This window comes from Elephantulus edwardii, unplaced genomic scaffold (genome assembly GCF_000299155.1).
Source record: "Elephantulus edwardii isolate Elephantulus edwardi_28Jun2011 unplaced genomic scaffold, EleEdw1.0 scaffold00001, whole genome shotgun sequence".
NCBI lineage: Eukaryota > Metazoa > Chordata > Mammalia > Macroscelidea > Macroscelididae > Elephantulus > Elephantulus edwardii.
In genome coordinates, this window is record NW_006399751.1 from 7,021,345 (window position 1) to 7,036,355 (window position 15,011).

A 15,011-nucleotide genomic window follows, 5' to 3' on the forward strand; every position below is an offset into this window, starting at 1 on the left:
ATTTCTAATATGTAACATTACTTTTTTTCTGTTGTATCCTTGGATAGGTTTCACACTGCAGTTTCATCTCTTTACCTCCTCTTTCATATCCTAGTACTTCCTCATTATTTGCTATTTTTAATACTGTTGTACACCTTGTTGTATCTGGAGAGAATTGAGGTTGCTCAATTGTCAGCTCAGAACATCACTATTAGTTAATCTTAGATGAAAAATTTATCTTTATTATTGGCTCAAGATAGTTCGTGATGTCGATATTAGATCACACCACAGTCATTTTAATGACGGTATGTCTTTGTGAAGCTACACGTTCAGTAAGATTGTTGTGATATAAAGCAAACACATGGAAGCCAATGTGTAATAATAGTTAGAAATAAGAAAGGCAGTATCCAAGGTGATTCTAAGTTTTCAGAAATTGTGCTAGTAGGAAGTAATTGTAGTTATTAAGAATGAAATACAAATAATTTCTTTTAAGGGGAGCTCTGGTGGCCTAGTGGCAAGAAGCTGCACTACAATCCCAGAGGTGCATGGTTCAAATCCACCAGATGCTCTGCCGGGGAAGGAGGGGCAATCTCCTCCTGTACCAGTCAGATCTGATTTGACGGTACACGCACACAAAAATAATAATAAAAAAAATGAAAAAAAAAATAATTTCTTTTAATTTATATGTACTGGTTTGTTTTGAAATGGTTAACAAGAACATAAATACATATTCTTTGAGGTCTAACAGAACTGCTAGATACTTCCTTTGGCCTTGAGATGATGTTAAAAATGTGTAATACTCTAAGGGTGCTTTTAAACTCAGAAGATTTGAGAATCCCTGTCTGAAGTGTTGCTTTGGCAAAGTGAATACTCTGTTAATTTATTTTCTTAGTTTGAGCTGGATCTTTCCTGGGCTCTTTATTTTACTGACCATTCCTTTTCACAAACACTTATCAAGCTGTATGCACAAGGTTACAAAGATTAATAGAACTCAGTTTTCACTTCTAGAAATTCATTGTCCGTTTATTATGTCTTTCTCTTTCTGCCATTCTTTTCAAGTATTCAAATATTCCCCTAAGACATAGTCTTCAGCACTTACTCAGTTCTGTCTCCACGTTTACTTTTGAGGTTTTCACTACCATTTTGCTAAGCATTTAAAAAAATCAGTATCTCTATACTTGGTTTCTACCTTAGACTACTGCCTCATTCTTCCATTTCTAGCTGCATCCAGGACAATCATTTTGATATCTTACTACCACTTACCCAAACAAGGCATCTTTCCTTATTAATTGCTCTCCCCTCTCCAAGTCACTACATTTCTGTCACTATTTTTCTGGTCTCTGACGTCAACCTCAAATCATCTCTCAATTCTTCCCTCTCCTTACATGCTCTATTTCTAGTGTCTCACATTTGGCTCTTTTTAGATGATTCACTTTGTATTTATTTATTTGACCTGTATTTTGTTGTGCTTTTGGTGAAAGTTTGCATTATATCCTATTTTTTAAAAATATCTTCTCTAGCAGTAATTCCTGTTTCAAATCCGACTAGGTCAGATGTTCCTCTTTTGTGTCACCATAGCTGTGTGTCAACTGTTCACACACTCAGCCCAACACTTACTTCACTGTGTTACATGTGTTGTCATTACTCACATGACTGAACTTTTTAAAGTAGTTATAATTGAGCTTTTTATTTTACTTTAGTGACAAAAAAAGATCTTCCTTTTCCGAGAGCTGTTCTGAGCTATCATATAACATCTATCCATCACCATAATTTGTTTTCTTTTAGGTTGCGTGGCAGTAGGAAAATCTCTGAATAGCCGAAATTTTAGCAAGCTCTTGCACTCTTGCCCATACCAGTGTGACCATCATAAAGTCATTGTGGAAGCTGAAGACAGATACAAAAATGAGCTAAGGAAGTCACTTCTCTGTAACAAAAGTAATTAACTCAGTAGCTTGAAAACTGTAATTATGATTATACCTTATGAATACTCACCTAGAAGATTATACTAAAAGTTAGAAGGTAAAGTGATGTTGCAAAGAAATCCTACCTCTGAGTATCCAGTGATTTAAGCTGTACCCAGGGAGCAGATTTAGACTGTGGTGGCTTGAAAGTCCATCCTCATCCACCTAACCATTCCCACTAGAAGGGGGAAACAAGGAAAAATCATGCTTATAGAGGGGATGTTCTGTTAGTCAGATTGATACTGAAAGTGTGAAAAAATGTTTTCTGTTTTTCAGAAATTCTGCTGACCCCTCGGAAAAGAGGACAACTCTGTAATGAATCTGCTCTCCCTGGAAGAATAAGTGAATATATTTAATTTTTTAAATGAACTTAAATTTTCTGTATGCCTGAGAAAGAAAATAGTTGATTAGTTGTTCTCACATCACTGGTGGCTTTTTTTCTTTTTCATTTTAACACTGTTTTAATCAAGTCACATAGGTGTTTGCCCTGGTAGCTTTAAATGTTCTTCCTCAGCTTTGAGTGGGTCAGGTTTCATAAGAAAAGAAGCTTCTTTTTTCTTCCCACATACTTCTTGTTCTCCCATTTCACGCCAGCTGAAGAAGGAGCAGAAGAAACCAACACTTAAGTGTTTTGTTAGCACTGTTTCCTTTAATTCTTGTAAATTTTTAATAACATTGTATGATAGGTGTTATAGTATTCCCACCTTAAAGTACAGTGGGTTAAATGGCAGAGCTTCGATTCATATGCAAGAGTTTCCCTGAAAGCTCCTGTTCTGTTCACTAAATCACATTTCTATTTGAAGAATAAAATTAGTCTCCTATACATAAGTGCTTTCAGAGAAATTTCTCAAAGAAGTTTTTATTCATAACTGAAGCACTTCAAACTCTCAATACTAGAAAGACAATATAAAATGTAAAGCCCTTAAAAAAGATTATACTGCCTTAAAAACATTTTTTTTACATTTTTGTTTAATTTTACTTGAATGTTTATAAATCATTGGTTTTTCATACACTCATTCATAGACATTTTGCTTTATAACATTATTTACCAGTGATTGGCAGGATCAATTAATTATAAGGTTTTGTTGTTGTTATGTGCCATCGAGCACTCATAGTGACCCTTTGTACAGCAGCCCTAAACCCTGCTCTATCCTGGGCCAACCTCACTGTCTCTGACACACCTACCCCATTACCCCATGACTGAATCAGTCCATCTCATAGAGGGTCGTCTTTTGTTGTTTGCTCTCAGTGTAAAGATCTCCCTTTTGGACTTCTTGTAGAGTCTAGGTTTCATAAATTCCTTTAGTTTCTCTGTCTGGAAATGTGAATATTTTACCTTTGATGAACAGTTTTGCTGGGTATAGGATTCTTGGCAATTTTTTTCTTTCAGAGTCTTATTTGTATCGTCCCATTGTCTTGGTTTCTGCTGAGTAATTGGAGCTTTGTCTTAGTTCTCCATTATAGCTGCTTTCAGTGTTCTTTGTCTTTAATTTTGGAAAATCTTTTGTTATGTCTTGGTGTTCTTCTTTTGAAATCTATCCTGTTTGAGGTTCTCCAGCTTCTTGAATGTGTATTTTATAATTTTTCATGATGTCTGGGAAGCTTTCAAGCAGCAAATCTTCAAAGATATCCTCTGTGCTTTTTGGGGGATGTCACTACTTCTTCTAGGATTCTAGCCACACATTAGTTATTCCTCCTGATGTGTCCCACACATTTCTTAGACTTTCTGCATACTGTTGCCTTTCCTTCCTCCCTCTGATTGTTCCTCTAACAGATTATTATTCAGAGTTCTTCCTCCACTAATTCTTTGTTTTCTCACAGCCTAAAACATGAAATAAATCTCAAATATACTCTTAGTATCTGGGTCTTTTTCCAGATTAAATTCTTACCTGAAAAGTAAAAATAAATATAGTACCATTTATAGGGGACCATACTTTTTTTTAAATTTTTTTATTTTTGTTTTCTTTTTTTAGGGACCATACTTTTTAAAGCAGTATTTTCTCTAGAAAATTGTTATTTTTCCATAACGGCATGTTCAGCTGGAAATCTTGTTCTTGCCAAGGACTTGCCATCAGATTAGTAATAGATTTTTTTCCCAACATACCTCAGAAGCAAATATGTAACAATTGAAAAATGCTCTGTAATAATTTTCTGCAAGTAAAATATAGAGCCTCCTGACTTGGACATAATTATAATCATGTCTTGATTACAAAGAGGCTTCCTAGAGCAATAATGTCAGTTTGAAGTCTAAGGTGTTTCTGATTGAGGCCATGATCTTCTCATTCACCTCCTATGCATCAAAGAGCTGGAAAGTGAATAAGGATGGCAGAAGAAGAATTTATGTCTTAAGAGTTGTGGTGCTAGAGAAGAGTACTGAATATCCATGGACTACCAAAAGAACAAATAGATATGTTTTGGAGAAGGTGCAACCAGAGTGCTCCTTGGAGGCAAAGGATGGCGAAGCTTCATCTTTCACAGTTTAGATGTGTGGCTAGATGAGGCTATTCCTTGGAAAGGGACATCATGCTTGGAAAATGGAGAGTCAGTGAAGGAGAGAAGACCCCATCGGGATAAATTGGCATGGTGACTTCACATGAGTGTGTCAGAGATGATGAAGATGACACAGGTTAATGGACGAGGTTCAGGTTGGCTGTTCCTAGGGTCACTGTGAGTCATACTCAATTTGATGGCACCTATCAACGATAGCAGATACTATTAAATGACTATCACCCAATATCTCTTGCAAGTTAAACTTGATTTAATGACAAGTAAATGGCTAGTTATTTGGCCTGCTCTAAGAATTTAAGATGGGTTTTCTGGTTTGAGGTTGAGACTAGTGTGTGGCTATAGTTCACAACAGGGTATAAACTGATTGGATTTGGCCTCATAATTAAAAAAGACTTTTGGGCCCTCTGGTCTGTAGCCCCCGGGTCTGCTTTTTGTTAATCTCCTAAATAAAACAGACTTGAAAGCAGGAGTGACATCCACGTCCAAAAAAAGCTTGCCTCCGGAAACGATGAACTTGGAGAAAAGATGAGTTTTGTGTTCAAGACTTTCATTCATAGGGTCGCTATGGGTTGTCTATGACTCTATGGCACCTAACAACAACTAGCATTTAGACAGGCACTTTGAGAAATTGATAAGTTGATTTTATATTTTTTACAGTCTGGCTATATTGCCATTTTCCTTCCTCTTGATATATTTCTCCTTTCTATCATAGACATTCAATCTGATTCTGTTGATCTTAGGAGACACCTACATCTGCTACTATCATTTGCTTGCTGTCGAGGAGTGAGAAGGGACCATGATAGCATCTAAGCATTTGAGGATTTCTCAGGGTTCCCTTTCAGGGTGAATTGGCGTCTTGAGAGGATTTGAACATAGGAGGGTAGACTTGAGCCCTTTTACTTATTTTTCTTCTCTGACACTGTCAACGTTAAGGACATGGAATAAACCATCAAGACCTCCTCACCTTGCCTCTACCAGCAGCCCACTGTTCTGCAGAAACCTTGGGGGGAAATTGGGCACAGTTGAATAGGAGTCTCTGAGGTGGTAGCTGCAATGAAACAGTCAGGATTGGATTTGCATGAAAGACTCATATACCTCAATATATGAAAGTTAGAACCCACTCAGTTCTGACACTAATAAGATCAAATCATTTAACTAGTTGAAACAGTTCCCAGTAGATGCTAAGTAAGGAATAACTTCATTGATAAATTTTAAAACCGTTTTGAGAATGATAGCTTTTTTCCATTCAACTAATATTACTAATTACCAATGTGTCAGCCTTTTTCTGGCACTCAGAACACAGTAGCAAGCAAAATGAAACAATATAACATTCTACTACTGTTGTTATTATGAGCCAGTTGAGTCTCTTGCCACTGGTAGTGACCCTGTGTACAACAACCCTGAAACCTACTCTATCATGTACCAACCTTATTGTCTTTGACACACCTACCCTCATTACCCCAGTCATGGAATCAATCCATCTCATCAAGGACTTCCTCTTTTGCTGTCCCCACATCTTTTCAAACATGATAATCCCTCTCCAAGGACTGGTCCCTCCTTACAATGTGCCCAAAGTATGTCAGACGAAACCTCAGAATTCTTACCTCCAAGGAGCAGCCTGGTTTTACCCTCTCTAGAACAAACCTGTCTGTTTTTCTTGGCAGTCCATGGTATACTCAATACTCTTTCCCAGCACCATAGCTCAAAAACATCAATTAACTTTCTGTCATCCCTAGTCATTTTCCAGCTTTCTGACTCATAGCAAGTAATTGCAAAGACTGTCGCCTGGATCAGGTGTACCTTAGTCTCCATGCTGACATTGTTGCTTTTCAGTCCTCTGGAGAGGTCCCTAACTGTAGGCTTTCTACTGCTTTTAAGTGATAAACATTATCTACATTGATTTTCCTTTTTCTTTTTCTTTTTTTTTATAATTATATTTTATTAATTTTCATAAACATTTACAGAGATTTTGGGCTTCCACTCATTCATTGTTGCACTATTCTCTCTACCCTCCTCCCAGTTTGTTCTTGTCCAAATGCCACAGTGCTTGTCAAAGCCAGTTCTGATCAATCTTCTTTGTCAGTGTATCCTTTGCCATTCCCTATCACTCCTCCCTGAGAGAGACTTCACCCTGAGTCATAAGGAAAAGGGGACGGCGTATTCTCTTAGCTACTTCCTGCTGAAAAGGGACGCTGTGGGTTTCAGGGTGAAGATCTTCTCTCACTACTCTAAAGGGCCCCTTTGGCAGTAGGAAACACATAGACTATTATGGAGATTGATTTTGGAATTCAGATGCACTCTTATTGATTGTGCTTGGCCATACATGTTCATATCCTTGAAGATGTATCATGGGGGTGTTGCAACCTAGAAGGCACAAATTTGACTAACAAGTTATAAGTACATGAGTCCAAAAATTATGGAAAAGTAAAAGAAAAGATTCTTTCATTGTTTTACAAACCCTCCCCCAGGTCCCCTCCACCATGCAGCCCTCGCTCTAGTCTCCTGTGATGACAGAAATACCCAGTTACATGTCTCTTTTAAACGGTTCTCTCCCTCCTCTGTTTCAGTGCAGTACACATCATTGAACCCATCTTACTCAGTCTCTCCCCAGCCCCAAGGACAGTCCCATTCTACAACAGTGGCATCATGTAATATTTGTCCTTTTGTGACTGGGATATTTCACTCAGCATAATGTTCTCCAGAGTCAACCATTTTGAATAATATTGCATGAGTTCCTTGTTTTTTAATGCAGCATAGTATTCCATTGTGCGAATATACCACAGCTTCTCTAGCCATTCGTTTGTTGATGGGCACTTTGGTTGTTTCCAACTCCTTGCTATTGTGAACAAAGCTGCAATAAACATGGGTGTGCATATATCTGCTTGGATGTCAGCTATGGTCTCTTCAGGGTATATTCCCAGTAGTGGAATTGCTGGGTCAAATGGTATCTCTATTTGCAACTTTTTGAGAAAGCGCCATACTGCTTTCCACAGGGGTTGCACCATTTTACACTCCCACCAACAGTGAATCAGGGTTCCAGTTTCTCCACAACCTCGCCAGCATTTGTTGCTTGCTGTTCTGTTAAATTTTGCCCTTTTGACTGGGGTGAAATGATATCTCAGAGTTGTTTTAATTTGCATCTCTCTTAGGGCTAGGGATTTTGAGCATTTCTTCATGTGTTTGTTAGCCATCTGAATGTCGTCTTCGGTGAAGTGCCTGTTCATATCCTGTGCCCATTTTTCTATTGGATTATTTACCTTTATCTTGTTGTGGTTGATTTTCCTTTTTCATCTTTATACTCTAATGTTTTCTCTTCTTTTTGAAAACTCTGAGCCAGGGAGATTTCTCTTATATTAGTTAGGTGGACAAATGGCCAAAGGTAAGACTTAAAAAGACTCCCAGCACTACTGCGTGTAGGGTGCTCATGTAAATAACTCACAGCATAGCCCACATAGGAAACCACTGTGTGAGGGGTTTGTGAAGTTTGCAGAAATCCGTATCATTTGCTCATTGTTTGGGTAAAGTATGGTGCTCAGTCCCATAAAACTGCAAATCAGCCTTGACTAGAAGTACCAGAAACTACCATTCACACCCATCTGTCAACAGTGATAGTGTGGATGAGCAGTTCTTAGTAGTTACCACCAGGAAATATTTAGGTTTACACATACCAACTGTGCATGTACTCTGCTGGAGAAAGGATTCTGAAAACCCACATAGTTTAAATAAACTTCCTTTCTCGTTAGGCAGCCTTGTTTTGTTTTTCTTGTTTTTCGGGTGGTGTTTTTTCCCCCCAGTTTGATCAAACTGAATACCCTATATAGGTAGTAAACATGTTTGGGGTTTTGTTTTTTAATTTCAAAAAGACCCTTAACCTTGAAAAATCTTAATCCAGCCTAATATTTAAAGTAACAAATATTGATATTCTTTTCTATTCTATGAAGTTATGGAGCCCTTTGGGAAGACTGTATCTATGAGATAGGTAAGCCATTTGTTAACTGTCCTCATAGGAATATTGAGAGAATTGGCAGTTAAATGTTTACAAACTGTTGTGGGTTTGGAATAAAAGAAGTTGTAAGTATAACTGCAAAAGATTAAGTTACAATTATCGAGAAAGTCACAGTATCTAGCATTAGAATTGGTGCTCGATTTTTTTTAACTGAAGCAAATTACCATCTGAAGTTCATCTCAAGCATGAAGTTGTCTCACTAAAGAAGTTCATGTCCTTAGATGGGGTTAAGCAGTTACTTGGATCTCCAGAAGACCTTTATTTTCCTCCCCTTCAAGAACTAATATATTCTGTATATTCACTAATTACAGAGAAAAGAAGAATTCGTAAAAACTTTACTGAAGAAGAAATAAGTTACCTTTTCAGTGGAGTAAAGAGAATGGGAAATCACTGGAATTCCATTTTGTGGTCTTATCCCTTCCAGCAGGGAAGGACAGCTGTGGACCTTGCTCACAAATACCACAAGCTGATCAAATGCCAGAAGTGTGCTGCTCCTTCACTGGAAAAGGACTGTGTCGGTTTTTAATTTGGAGTCTTAAAATACAGTGCCTTGAAGGGACAAAAATTACAAATACTCTTCTAAACTTTCAGGGAGTATGCAAATAGGAAAATATTTAATTAAGTTTTTGTTATTCTGGAAACTGTGAAATTATTCTACTCATTTAAAAATAAATACGTGTCAAGTGTGCACATTACTAAGATAAAATTCTTTTATAAGGTCAAAATATGTTGGGAATATTCTTTCTCTTTAAGTTAAAGAATAGAACTCAAATGCTAAAAAAAAACAATCAACCTTTGAATATGTTTTTTATATTGGAATTAATATTGTCTGAGACATTTAAATTTTTGTATTTTTAAACCTGGTGCCAAAGTTTATCAGTTCTCCAGAATTGAAAAAGGGTTTCCCAAGCTGTTCAAGTGAGGTTCCCACAAGATAAGCAAGTATTTGACATTTTGTTAATTAAAATGTTTCTCTCCTATATGCTAATGGTACATTTGTTTTGACTATGCCTGCATTCTATGACCAGATTAACTACTTTTCAAAGTTTAAAACCATTTCTAAATGGGTTTATGTTAGTTTTCTTTTTAGAGAAAAGTCAAACTATTAGATCTCAATTTTCTTCTTCTCTCACTCTCATTTTGTACCCCACTGTGATCCCTAAAGGATGCTGTTGCAGGGTCCATTATGCTTGCTTACCAGTGCTTCAGCCGTGGCACAGAGATCAAGTGTCGGCGCCTGAAAGCTGAGCCCCTGTGGGCACTGGCGTGCTGCTTAGTCATTCCTCCAGCTCCGCTAGTCCCAGGGGCCATTCACTACAAGCACGCATTCTTTGATCATAACTGTTTCTACTTGGAGAAAGAAGAATTTTTGTTAAATTAGTTCTGTTTTGATCCACAGTGAAAATTCCATAGGGCCAATATGCAGAAAATTTAAGTATAAAATTTCTGTTAGGCAAGAGAGTAATTTAATTTACAATTAGGAAAATTCCTTCTAGTACTTAAAATGAGAATGAATATAGTACATTTGTCAGTATTCACTAAGCACCGGAACCAGGCCTAACAGTGGAGTACGTTATGTGGGGCTGCTAGAGGGAGTTCTGGTGGCCCAGTTGTAATGAGTTGCTTTGCTAACCCAAAGGCATACGGTTCAAATCCACCAACTGCTTCGTGGGAGAAAGATGGGCAGTCTCCTGTAGTAAGCAAATCTTCCACCTCAGTGGTCCATAGCAACCTGTACCTAGCTGCTCCCCAGGAAAAAGATGGGCAACTCCTTGAGTTGGCAAATCTTCCAACTTGATGGTACATCACCAAAAGATCTGTTGTTTGAATCCCCTAACCATTGCAGAAGGAAGATGAACAAAGCTCAAACTCTGTCACTGAGTCAAAACTGACTCCTAGTTGACCCTCCAGCAGGTTTTCAGTGGCTGTAAATTGTAGGGGAGGAGATGGCCCGTCTTTCTCCTACGGAGCAGCTTGTGGAGTTGAACTGCTTGCCTTTGGGTTCACTGGCAGCACAAAACAAGATTGCTAGCGCTCCCTCAGAAACCTGACGGAGGGTGGCCAGGAGTTGGAATCAACTCGACAGCAGTGCGGTTTTTCCTGATTTATGGACATTATTAGAGAGCTCTGGTGGCATAGTGGTTAAAAGCATTTAGCTGCTAACTTTAAGGTAAGTGGTTCAAATTCACCAGCTACTCCTTGGGGTAAAGATGAAGCAATAATCTGCTTCTCTAAAGATTTACAGCCTTGGAGACCTTATCGTGCAGTTCTGTCCTGTGGGGTCACTGAGTCAGGTGGGGGTGTGATTTAAATAGGCTTGTAGGTTAGTTTGATTTGTGCCACTTGGAATTTATTTTATTCTATCCCCTGACGCTCATAGTATAGTGCATTACATATTGAACTGTAAATCCCAAAGTCAGTGGTTCAAATTCAGCTGCTTTAAGGGCGGTAGATGGACAGTCTCCATGGACCAAACTTAAGTGGATATGAGTGACTTTTATTTCCTTACATGGAGAGATTGGGTAATAAACTAAATGATGAATTATTAGAGAACTGTTTTGCTTTTGGAATCCTGAGCTGGCTTAACTCAATAGAGAATAACAAGATTTAAATAATCACAGACAGTAGAGGTGCAGCTGTCTTCAGTGATCGTTCCCTGCCTTCTACCTGTCTATTTTGAGAAACCTGTAATTCAGTCCTTTACAATGTAGGCACCACATTTGGTACAATCACACTAGCCCTTGAGGAAAAGGCAGATAGATACTTCTCACTTTCCCCTCCTTCTGAAACCTTCAGAGCATGAGCCCCAGCTACTTCATGCTTCAGCATGACAGTGCCAGGGCCTCTCATGAACTTAGTCACTGACCACTAGACAGCTCTTTGTAAAACGTGCCCAGATAAAAATGTGACCTGGGTGTAGTCTGATAGCAGAAGGGAGAAGAAAGGAGAGGCTGCTTTGATTTAGTTTTGGTTGGTTTGAAGAAGTGTGTGTTGAAAGTTTCTGTAGCATATTAGGTTTCCATTTAACACTTTCTATACATCATGTTCCATGACATTGGTTACCTTCATCATAATCTGCCAATGTTCTTGTTACTTCTCTTTTTTTATTTAGATTTATCATCTTTGTTTTTATATAAATGTTGATCGTATGTAGTTGATTATTTAAAGGAGTACTGTTTTCATGGTTGATGTGGTTTATTTTTTAACCCAATCAATTGTTTTAATGAAAAGTGACCACTGGTAGTGGCTTTAGCTCCAAATTAAAGTATCATGGGATAATAGTTTCTGACAGTCTAGTAAGTCTGGCCTTTTTAAAGAATTTGAGGTTTCTACATTTTTCTTTCTTTATATTGAGGACTTTCTAATGTGTCTCCCCTTAACACCATCAGTAGTTGTAACCAGGCTCTATAGAGGGCTTTTTGTTTGTTTTGTCTTGTCTTGGGTTAGAAGAGGATGTTGTTAATTTGAGCTTTTGATCCTATGGACCACTTTATTCTTTGGTTGTTCCAGACAAAGGGTTGTATCTTAGATGGCTGCTCAGAAACTTTTGAGATCACAGTTACTACACAGCAGACTAAGTTATAGAACATTGCCTTTCTATGCCATCTGACTGAGTTATCTTGTGAGACAATGACAGAGACCCAGTGGTTTTTATGGACTCTACTGAAGACATTTCTTGGTATCCTATATGAATAGCTTTCATATTATAGTAAATACAATTAATGTTTAGCTTATGATTATTATTTAGAGGTTTCTCTTTTAAACTCCAGTTTTAGGCTCCAGTTGTTCTCTGAGAGAAAGTTGTGCAGTCTCTTCCTGTTAAGTGTCACAGCCTTGGAGACCACTTTTTTTTAAATTCATTTTAATGAAAATTTACAGAGACTTTGGGTTTCCAGTCATTCATTGTTGCACTTTTCTCTCTGCCCACTCTTCCCCCCCAATTAACTCTTCTTGAAAATGAAAAAAACCCTCTTTCATTGTTATGCAATCCCTCCCCCAAGTCCACTCCACTGTGCAGCCTTCATTCTAGACTCCTGTAATGACAATAATACTCAATCATATATCCCTTTTAAACAGTTCTCTCCCTCATCTGTTTCAATGCAGCATACATCATTCCTCTCCTCCTTTTCTGTCTTTCCTCAGCCTTGTTGTCTGTCCTGTTTTACACCAGTGGCCCCATGCAATATTTGTCCTTTTGTGACTGAGATATTTCACTCAGCATAATGTCCTCCAGGGCCATCCATTTTGCATCATATTTCATGAGTTCCTTGTTATTTTTGCCTCCAAGGAGGAGACCACTTTTTGACAGTGGGTTTGGTTTTGGGGTGTGTGTGTTATTTTGTTGTTGTTACTTCTTCTAACACTTGACCAATTAGTATCTTTTTGCATGGATCTGACCCTGGGTCCTGACAGTCTTGTGTGTCAGAAATCGTTCTGCACAGGGCTTTCTAAGGTTTTGGATATAGAGTGCCAATGCTTTTATTCAAAGTGCCTCTGGAGGATGTAAACATCCAGCCTCCCTTTGGTCACCCCAGTGCACCGTAACTGCTTGTGCCACCGGGTAAGCTCTTTCATCTAACATGTTTTTAAGGTCCATTCATGACATGTTCTCCACTCCTTTCACTGTGAAATTGTATTCCATGTGTGCATGTACCATGTTTGGCTTCTCCTTTCACGGTCAGTGGACATTCGAGTTGTTCTCATTTTTGGCTATTTATGAATCCATCAAATGGAGTTCTTCTTTTCCTTTCGCTACTCCCCCACCCCTCAGCCCTCCACACCTTCTTGACTTTCCCATCCCCCTTTGAGAGGAAACCAGAGCTTCCATTTTAGATCTTAAATGCTGGATCCCTAAAAATATCAAAATAGCCTGTTGGCAAAGCAACTTAGTGCCCCAACTGGGAGCTCTGGAGCCTAGTGGTAAGAATCTGCTGTGCAGTCTAGAGGCACTTGGTTCCAACTGTGAGCTGCTCCGTGAGAGAAGGATGGGCACTCTCCTCCCGAGTGAACAACTACCTCTGAAAACCCATTGGAGGGTCAGCTGTGGGTCAGTTCCGACTTGACGGTACACAACAACAACAACCCGCCTGAGCTCAGTGTCATCAAGGCAAAATCAACTCAGAGCTGATACTCCAGTTTGTGGAGTCTGCAAATTGCCTTTTAGGAAACTGTCCATCTTTTCCCTTGGAGCTGCTGGTAGATTAAAATTGCCAGAGATGCTCCATGTTTGAGTTAGCTCCCTGCAGACTGCACCACCCATGGGAACTGTCTTCTGCAGGAAGGATGTTGCCTGACACTCTTAGGGAGTCTAGGAAGGAAGCAGGCAAAAGTGGGACATTGTTAACAATTTTGTCAGCTTTGTTTAAGGGCGCAGGGCCTGACTAGGATTAGGCAAAGTTCACAATGTCATTATTGTTAGGTTCCACTGAGTAGACAACTCACAGCGACCTTATAAACAGACCCAAACCTTGCACCCACATCCTGCACCAACCTCACCATCTTGGCCACGCTGGAGCCCATTAGTACAGTCAATCTCAATCCATCTTGTTGGGGTCTCCTTCACTTCCTCTGACACTCTACTTTTCCCACCATGCTCTCTTTCCCCAAAAACTGGTCTTTCCTGACGACATGTCCTATGTCCGTGGGACTTTGTCTTGGCCTTGGTTTCATTCCCTCCAAGACAGATTTTTGTTATTGTTCCTTTCGTAATCCATAGGGTATATACTCTTCACCACCACCACCACCACCATTCAAAGACAACGAACAGTTCTTCTTAAGTCTTCCTTATCCATTATCCGGCTTTCAGATACTATATAAAACATTTGAAAAATACATGGCTTGGATAAAACATACCTTAGTCTTTAAATTGACATCTTTTCTCTTTAGTTGGCACTTTGGGGAGGTCCTTGGCAGCAGATGTCCTCAGTGTGACGTGTCTTTTGATGTCTTGATTGTTGTTCCAAGTTAAGGATCCAAGTAAAAAGACATTGTTGACAGTTCCAGTCTTTTCCCTGAATATCATGATGCTGTCTATTGATCTAGTGGTGAGGATTTTTTTTATTGTTGTTCTCTTGATGTTGAGACATAATCCTTATTTGAAGGCTTTGATCCTCTTCAGTATTTCAAGTCTCTTTGCAAGCAAGATTATTTCATCTGCTTAAGGAAAGTTGTTGATGAGTCTTCTTCCTCTGATCCTGATGCTACATCCTCCTTCATATAGGCTAACTTCTTGAATTATTTGCTTTTTAAGATTGGTGAAGACGGCTTGGAGTTAAGATGCTACCATTCCAGCATCAAGTTTCCAGGCAGATTTTCCTAAAACGTTCGCGCTTAAGTTTCTGATTTTGGGTGTGATAATGTATGACATAATGTAGCTTTTGGCATGCGAGGAACGCTGGATAAATGCAATCATCGAAGATTAGAGTCTGATTCCGAAGCCTGGACTTCTCCCGGGTGTCTTTGGCGGACACACCGGGAGCGGCGGCAGAGCGAGGGGCCGCGGCGGGCGCGGTGCGCTGCCCCTCTCCGCCAGCAGGGGCCGCCAGCGCCCCCTCTGC

At 39.1% G+C, this 15,011-nt stretch overlaps 1 protein-coding gene across 1 annotated transcript in view; it reads left to right on the top strand.

Annotated features, from left to right (window-relative positions):
- CCDC79 (coiled-coil domain containing 79) overlaps window positions 1-8,980 on the top strand; it is a 32,830-nt gene extending 23,850 nt beyond the window's left edge. The window contains exons 15-17 of the mRNA XM_006878906.1: window positions 1,765-1,914; window positions 2,217-2,282; window positions 8,766-8,980. Of these exons, the coding sequence (XP_006878968.1) occupies window positions 1,765-1,914; window positions 2,217-2,282; window positions 8,766-8,980 (431 nt within the window). The remainder of the gene's footprint in view (window positions 1-1,764; window positions 1,915-2,216; window positions 2,283-8,765) is intronic.
- Window positions 8,981-15,011: the final 6,031 nt, after the last annotated feature.